This window comes from Gloeophyllum trabeum (assembly GCF_000344685.1).
Source record: "Gloeophyllum trabeum ATCC 11539 unplaced genomic scaffold GLOTRscaffold_00012, whole genome shotgun sequence".
NCBI lineage: Eukaryota > Fungi > Basidiomycota > Agaricomycetes > Gloeophyllales > Gloeophyllaceae > Gloeophyllum > Gloeophyllum trabeum.
Genome location: NW_006920421.1, coordinates 403575 through 411365, shown reverse-complemented (window position 1 = coordinate 411365; position 7791 = coordinate 403575). Strand labels below are relative to the sequence as shown.

The 7791-nt window shown below is 51.4% G+C and overlaps 3 protein-coding genes across 3 annotated transcripts; 1 reads left to right on the top strand and 2 right to left on the bottom strand.

Moving 5' to 3' along the window:
* Positions 1-1015: 1015 nt before the first annotated feature.
* GLOTRDRAFT_140242 (uncharacterized protein) lies at positions 1016-2962 on the bottom strand. Its single transcript, XM_007870635.1, has 18 exons — positions 2872-2962; positions 2736-2811; positions 2657-2674; positions 2507-2604; positions 2369-2456; positions 2286-2311; positions 2203-2228; positions 2119-2147; positions 2045-2069; positions 1966-1977; positions 1890-1905; positions 1788-1839; positions 1628-1737; positions 1507-1560; positions 1424-1451; positions 1299-1368; positions 1220-1244; positions 1016-1166 (listed from the first exon to the last, which is right to left on the bottom strand). Exons 1-18 carry the CDS (start codon positions 2916-2918, stop codon positions 1097-1099), a joined length of 870 nt encoding a protein of 289 aa, XP_007868826.1. The 5' UTR covers positions 2919-2962; the 3' UTR covers positions 1016-1096.
* Positions 2963-4507: 1545 nt separating this feature from the next.
* GLOTRDRAFT_111989 (uncharacterized protein) lies at positions 4508-5374 on the top strand. Its single transcript, XM_007870634.1, has one exon. The coding sequence runs from the start codon at positions 4550-4552 to the stop codon at positions 5225-5227; it is 678 nt and encodes a 225-aa protein (XP_007868825.1). The 5' UTR covers positions 4508-4549; the 3' UTR covers positions 5228-5374.
* Positions 5375-6998: 1624 nt separating this feature from the next.
* GLOTRDRAFT_140240 (uncharacterized protein) lies at positions 6999-7755 on the bottom strand. Its single transcript, XM_007870633.1, has 2 exons — positions 7226-7755; positions 6999-7178 (listed from the first exon to the last, which is right to left on the bottom strand). Exon 1 carries the CDS (start codon positions 7651-7653, stop codon positions 7246-7248), a length of 408 nt encoding a protein of 135 aa, XP_007868824.1. The 5' UTR covers positions 7654-7755; the 3' UTR covers positions 6999-7178; positions 7226-7245.
* Positions 7756-7791: the final 36 nt, after the last annotated feature.

The window sequence follows — 7791 nt, the reverse complement described above, 5'->3', positions numbered from 1 at the left end:
CCGCAGCAGAGCAGGTCCCTTCCCCTGTGTTAGAACTGCAAACTCAACATAGTGCATGAGATATATATTCAGCCTTTTACAGCTGTGATCCAGTACTTGCTTTGTCCATTAATTACACAGACTTGTGCTTCCTGGAAATCAAGCTCATCTGCATCAAGGACAGGGAATGCACCCACTGGTGTGCACATAGATATGTTCCAAATGTTTCTGAAGACAATACATAACTTCCCTAAGCACTCTTTTGCCGACCTCGGTCATATTGACCATCATTTCATCCCGATGGTGGACAGCTCAGGAATAAGAAGAGACAAACATGTTTATATCTACTGTAATGGTAGAATACCTTTCTTGCTGGTTTAAAATAGTGATATACATTGCTCATGCATGCATAAGGTGAGAATGGAGCAGAGAAACGCACAAGAATACGAGGGGATACTTGCAACCACCTTTCAGCCACAATCTGCTGACAAATCAACTCGCACCGGAACCGGGCGTTGCGCCTCCCCATCAATGTTCACATCAAGGACACCAAAACCCACTACCAAAGGTATAGCGGGAATTGTGGGTTGTTCGTGACCGAGAACTCGTATATACTAACTGCCAACGCTATTCGGTGGGGACAAGCCGTAGCCATTCTCAGGAGAGCAACGGCTACACTGGCAGCGGTCCAACCATTGACAATGACGAAGAAACAATGCGCCGACAGCTGGACCAGCCCGTCTAAACTTGGGACGACATTCGGACTCGGAGCAACATCGGGCCCTTGGATGAGGACCTGTAGTCGCAGTGGAAGATTGTTCGTCAGAACCGCAATATTCCTTTTCGAACTATCAACATCTTCGTGGAAACAACACAGGTACAAGATCAAGAAAGCTCGACCTCAGGCGGTTCCGATGGGTGTATCGTGTGAGCACAGATGTCAGAAAGTGCCATATAGCACCGGCGCCGGCGAGCTATAGCAATGCCGGAAGCTAAATACTAGTGCATCGACATCAAGTGTCACACTACAGTAGGTGTACTTTCCATTATAAGAACGATATAGTACAAATAGAGATTCACTTCCTGCGTCTACATCGCCAGCGCAAGATCTAGTGAGTTATATTGTGTTCACTGATCGAATATATTCTCGACCAAGTTGTTCTCGCAGTGATGCACGGCTGTTCAGACTGAAAAGCGCGTAAGATTGCAAGGATAGCCATGCACGATTGGATTGACTCACGATGCCAGCATGCAGTTGATGTACGCTGCGGTCGCGATTGAGGTCAGTTTATGGCGGGCTGAGAGGGAGCACAACTGACTCTTAGCGGTTATAAAGTATATACCAATATAGATATCCTTCCCATGGCCAGTCGCCCAACTTGCGACAACCTATGCATAGCTGTGTTAGCGCCAATACCGACAAACATGTTCGCGGAATACTCACGGTAATCAAGTAGATAGCCTGAACAATACTGCGCAGGAGCTGTTCGTACGCTCATGATTGTGATGAAGCACTCGCCGACGTACCATGATAACAGTCCTGTTGTTACAGTATACCTCAATACGACACCAATTAACCACCTGAACAAGAGAGGGCGCAGTGCAAGTCAGTGTGGAGACTCGAGGTTCTCGTGGCCGTCCAGCTTACTTCGATACTCTCAGCCCTCCCTCCTGCGACTTATGCAGGACATAGCACATTGTGGTTGTCGTGGCAATATCCGTGAATATGTAGAAGCTGGCGCTCAGGCAAGTGAGAGACTAGAATACAATCACGTTAGACTACAACCCAATTAGAGGAGTTTACTTACTTCCGCCAGCGACTGGTTTGTCTCGAACATGAAAAAACCTCGACCTTGTATACTTGGCGGCGACATCAGCACATATTGATACCTATGGGATTCGACACGTACCAGTATATCAAATACACTGACGTAAAGGATGTCATCAGGAATAACTTGTGGAACAACCATGGCACATCTGGCTTACCCATGGATAAAACTAAGGATGCCATCATACCAATCAAAATCAGCAAGGACGTCCTGGACGTAGTCAGCACTACACTCACTTGGCCCGAGCGCTGCTGGCACGAGCTAGGCAGTAGTTTGACAGAGAGCACAACCTCAACAGGGGAAAACTTACGAGCATAAAAGTGGACTTCTTTTCGCGAACTGTGACGGACCAATTAGCAAGTTCTTTGAAACGTGGCACTCCGAGCGACCTTACATCTCCATATTCGAATTATGAAAAAGCTGTAGATGCAAGACTGTGTCAGTGAGGCAGTTGAGAAAGTAAGCCGGGTACCGAACCATTCGACAACGAAGGCACTCAGCTCCTACGTCGGGTTTTGATTTACGTGCATAAGACTTCAGGTAAGCTATGCATATCTTACCGTCGGTATCGCGGACGCCTTGGGTAGATGTAGGTACCCGTCAGCGAGCAGGTCATTGAGGAAATCACCATCCCTTACATATAGACTCCTAGAATCGTCTGTTCAGCTCGAGGAAAAATCGGCCAAAATAAATCATACCAAACAACATCGGCACACACCACATTATTCCCGTTGCATCTCGCAACTAGGTACCACCACAGTACATGTCCCACGAGACATTGATGTAGAGTATCCATCTATTCGGACATGTTAGAGTGGAGATGATATACGCGCTAACTGTGGGCGTACTATCCAGATAAACCCGATCTCCATGGCGAGAAGACTTCCTTTTAGACCGCTTTCGTGCGTTCAACGCATAACTACTCACAAAACACTTCATAGCGAGTCCGTCATCGTATGTAACATAGTAATTAACGACTTGAGCGATCGTTACTCCATACAACCTACCGATTCGTTAGCGACGCGAGGCGAATAGTGGCTGTACCGCTCAAGTAGATACTCACATGCTGGATATAGTAGCCCCGATGAGAGCAGGCCCGAGGGTGGCCATTCGGCGAGCACCAGCCAAGTCGCGAAGGAATACCAGAAATCTAGAGGACCGAGCTCCCAGACTCAGATATATCCGAACGCCTTCCAACCAGATCTTATGAGCGTCGCATTCCGTGCCGGTGAAGATTTGCCAATCTGCCGGAAGAACTATTCGAGGCTAAGCTTCGTGTAGCCGGCTGCGGAACTCGGAACGCAGATCTTCTCGGGTGATATTGCTGTGCGAATGAAGGGGGGACGCATGATTTCAGAAGCTTACCTCTCGCACACAAATGCTTGGGGACATGTGAGACTCCTTGCACAAAGCCATATGTAATAAATCTTGCTAGGTATACCAGCAGAAAGCTGTAAATGAAGGCGACTCGCGAAACGAATTCTGCGAGTACTACAACTTGTAAGTGCGTTGCATCCCCATTTGGCATCAGAACGTGTCATTGCAACCACGGGGAATTCCGGCCTGCGTAAGTAACAATGTGTTCTACCGAGCGCCCTACATAACGCGCTGCTGCTATACTTATACATTTGCTCAAAACACTGTCATCGGATTGTGCTGTTCAAGTTTTGGACTAGTTCCAAGTCAGGGACGATGCGACCGACGCTCTGTCAGCGCCACATCGCCGTTAGTACGACTCTGACTCTGCGGAGACTCCCCGGCTGATGTCTCGAAGTATTTATATGCTTTAGCATATATAGCTAACTTTCAGGAATAGAGCATCCGGTGGTCAGGCGTCTCTCACTACATAAGCTCGAAGTGCCACACACGTCGTCACTCGTGTCCCCTGGGGAAGCCGTACTAAGCCGTGCAGAACGGAGGCCTTAGCTCCCTGGCGCCTTGTATAAGCGGAGCACATAAGCTAATCACCGCTTAGAAGATGTTACCACGGTGAGTAGCTAAACCGTCTGGCCATTCAATCCATGCATGAAGTTGAGGACGGACGGCCTTTGCCGAAGCCCTAACCCTACGCACTGTCCGCTCTATGTCGAGATCCTCATCATGATCCTGTGCGAGGTTCGCCAGATCAACAGACCATGCAAATGGTGCTTCTTGACAAGCCTACCGGCATCAGGTACTATGGAGGTTCCACTGAGAGACAGGGAACAGAGCGCACGACGTCCGAGCACAATACATCGTCACAAGCCGAGTGCAATCACTACTATAAAGCGTGATTCAAGGCTGCTATCGTGGAAGGGGTAACTCTAAATCAAGGTCTGTCCATCACGTACATCTGCATCTGGCAGTTGATCGCACAGCCCGCTCGGCTTAGGGGGCATGTCTCACCACTGGGATAGTTCCGCCCTCTCGCGAGCAAGCAGCCCCCAGGCGTCTTATCTACAACCCGTCAGCAACGCGGCACCCTGCCCAGTCCGCTCTCTCACCACATCCGAAGCAGGGCTTCACGTATATCTATCAGCAGCGGTAGCCAGCAAACTACTGACTGCGCACATCTCATAATGTCGACAATCGGGTTCGCAACGACCAACTTTCCACCACCTAACCTAGCGACAATTACCTTGACGGTCATACCTTTCTCATCGACGCCCACTAGCGGTCCTCAGGAGACGTCGGCTGCTGTCGCAAGGTCCCATCCCCGCCCCACACACTTTCGCATTGTAATTGGAGTCATCGCCGGGGGGATGGGGTTCAGTATACTGCTCTTGTTTGCGATCCTGATGTATCTGAAATACCGTCGCTATCGCCCCCGTGCCACCGGGGCCATTGGAAAACCTCAGCATATCCTCAAGCTAGCGAAATTGGAAGATTCCGAGAGGCCTTCCTTCGAACATCAGGAGATTAGTTACGGCCATTCGAAATACAAGTCCCACGCACTTCTCAGCGTTGGAATCGACTGCGCTCCCTTATTTCACCAATCTGGCTCTCCGAATTCAGGGTCGCCGGACAGCGCAGTGCGCAAATGGGCAATCGACGCCTTCCCGAGCAGAAGGAGGGACTCCCGACCAAAGTCTTTGTCCACTATCATCACCGGACGAGAATATAATTCTCGCTACATCCACAGACGGGAAAGATCCTTCACGGAACCCGCGATGGAGCGCAGCGGTGCTTTGCCATCCCTGCTGATTTCTCCTGACGCGTGTCCACGAGCATATACACCGAGCATGTCCGCCGCGTCACCGGGGACTACATCCTGCGCGACCACGCCTACCCATACGGATGTGATCAGCCAATTGGAACAGTTGCAGAGGGAGGTCGATATGCTGCGAAGGGAGCAGAGAAACTTGGCACAGGGCTTACGGGATGATCCCCCGCCGAGTTACGTAGAGGGAGCAAGTTCACGTACGAAGGATGATAGGTAGTCGCAGAACCTTGGAAGTTTCTGAGTATCTGAGGAGGTGGAGCTGCGCTTCACCCATATGTATTGTGTATTTTGTGTCGCTTTTGTAGCATTCGGTCTTCACCCTGTATTTATAGCACGAACGAAGGGCGGCTCGCCTCTGTCCTGATCATCTGTGTCCGGCTATATTCGGGAATTGATCCTGGTATAAGAGTCTCAAGCTGTCGCAACCAGCGCTTTCCATCTATCACATCTTGTTAGATACTGTTCGTTGTCACCAGGAGACACTAAAATGAGTACAGTGACACTCACTACGCACCTTTTCCGCCTCACCTCACATACTGCCGCAGCTCACAAGGGCGCCCGTGCTGCATGCCCCGCCCAACTCGCTGACACTCGTTGAAGAGATTCAAGCACTACAGATGTCGTCCTCAGATACGGGATCGTCGACGCCGAGTACCTCGTCCCATATTTCGCCGACAGACGTCAAAATCATTGCGATCACTGTCGTTATTGCCGTCCTTCTCATCGTTTGTCTCGTTGTCCTATACTTCATCGACCGACGAACACGAAGGCGGATACAACAGGCGTCAGAGCACAGGGTTCAACAGGGGAGAGGCGTGCGGAGAAACGACGCAGACGAATCGGCGGTGACGCAGACCCAAACAAACTCGGTGACACCGTTGGTAGGCGGAGCAGCGACCAAGTTTGCTAGCCTCCTGCCAACATGCGGGAACAGCGAGCCAAACTCCAGGAGACCGAGCACCAGCAAGATCGAGTCTACCACCGACTCCGGAATAATGCTGGTTGTACCCCCCCAGGCAGACGGTAACAATGGCCAGGACTCCAGAAGACCCAGCACCAGTACAATTCACCTGAATAGTCCCCAAGAGACTTCGCCTCCGACGCTAAACCCGGCGCCTGCGGTGAATTCTGAGCAGAAAGAAGCCAGCGCCGGACAGCGAGATCGCGCAGGGCCCACCAGCTCTTTCCCATTCCCCGTGCCGCCAATTCCCCCCACTCCACCAGACTACGACCATGGGGACCGTCGACATCAGCGGTCAGCTTCGACGTACACCTATCAAAGTCGGGCGCGAACGCCGGAACTGCGGGTGCAAATCAAGGTCCTGCAGCGCGAGATGGAAACGTTGAGGACGGAGAAGCAGCAGATGCTCGCGCTGCAGGAAGAGATAGCGCGTCTCAAAGCAGAGCAGCGGCAGGTTGGATCGCTCCAGAACGAAGTGGAGAGCCTTCGTCAGGACCACGATAGGATGGAGGGGTTGCAGATGGAGGTGGAGAGGTTGCGGCGGCACCAGGATCGGATGGATATCCTGCAAGAGGAGGTCGAGAGGTTGCGGGAGGAGCAGCGGGAGATGCTTTGGGAGCTACAGAATATACCGCCACCGGACTATGTAGACAGAAGGGAAGAACTGGACTACAGCCCTGGTGAGTGTGGTCTTATCAGTGGCCCGATCTTTGTTGAAGGAGACGGAAATCTGACTCGTCATCGATGAATAGTAAGCAGGCCTCTACCTGTAACTGGACCGACAGGAAACTGGGTGTGATGGAATGGTCCAGATGGCATCTGGTGTTGTTTGAGACTTCGCATAAACACTTTCTTTCGGTGGCTGTTTTCGTTGGAGGTGCCTTATATCACAATACTTATGTATTTCCCATGCTGTTCGTTGTCGGGCGTCACACCACAGCGCGTCAATCCGCGTCCCGACTCACTACCGAATGGAGAGGAGCAAGGTCTCGGAAGTTTATAATCTGGCACGTACGACGTCAGATTACCGCCACTTTAAACATTGTATCACGCGTTCAATGCGTAGAATTATAGTTGCTGCCAGTCTTGCGAGACATTACCGAGTCGAGGACAAAACTCTGTCTGAAGATTACACCGACGCCGCGTACGAGAATCCAGGAGTGATTGATAAAGTTGTACCCTTCGCTCAAATACGCTGTGCAGTGCTCTTTGGATCGTCAGTGCAACAGTCAATGACCAGCTATTCGGACGTACATTGCCCATCCGACGGCAGATCAATAGACAAGCCAGCCTTCCTGCTCGGCCTTCCTGACCGGTTCATCCCAACCAGCCTCCGACTTCTCCAAAATCCTGACGCTCTCAACCTCCTGCTTTCCTAGCTTTGGACCGTTGTACAAGTGCGGGAACATGCCCTCTCCTCCGCGAGGCCCGCACACCTCTGCCTTCGGGTCTTCCCACCTTATGTCTTTCTCGACATTGTCGTAGTTGACCCTGAGGACGTAGACCTCCGAGTCGTCCTTGAAAAACCACTTGAGCGTGTTCAGCACCTGTGGCGCCGTCGAAAAGTGGATGAAGCCCGATTTGGCATCGAGCTCGCTCAGAGGCAGTACCTCCGGCAACGGGTCTGGTGGCGCCGCCGTCGACGGTACGAGTTTGTAGATGTACGTTGGCTTGTCAGACATCGATGTCGTTGCGGCAAGCTGTGTCTAGTGTTGGTTGACTCAGCGCCGGAATCAGGCAGAATCAGGCCAATAAGCAGTACCGCTGTGGGGAAGCCATCAGATGGAAGGTAGGTAACGCGCCAACGTGATGGCACCCGT

Excerpts from the sequence above, each read along its gene's own strand:
- GLOTRDRAFT_140242 (XM_007870635.1), bottom strand. The coding sequence starts at position 2,918 with ATGGCCACCCTCGGGCCTGCTCTCATCGGGGCTACTATATCCAGCAT. Across the intron at positions 2,457-2,506 it reads GTGTGTGCCGATGTTGTTTG|GAGTCTATATGTAAGGGATG; the intron begins GTATGATTTATT and ends AGACGATTCTAG. Across the intron at positions 1,167-1,219 it reads ATCAACTGCATGCTGGCATC|TCTGAACAGCCGTGCATCAC; the intron begins GTGAGTCAATCC and ends CGCGCTTTTCAG.
- GLOTRDRAFT_111989 (XM_007870634.1), top strand. The coding sequence starts at position 4,550 with ATGGGGTTCAGTATACTGCTCTTGTTTGCGATCCTGATGTATCTGAAA.
- GLOTRDRAFT_140240 (XM_007870633.1), bottom strand. The coding sequence starts at position 7,653 with ATGTCTGACAAGCCAACGTACATCTACAAACTCGTACCGTCGACGGCG.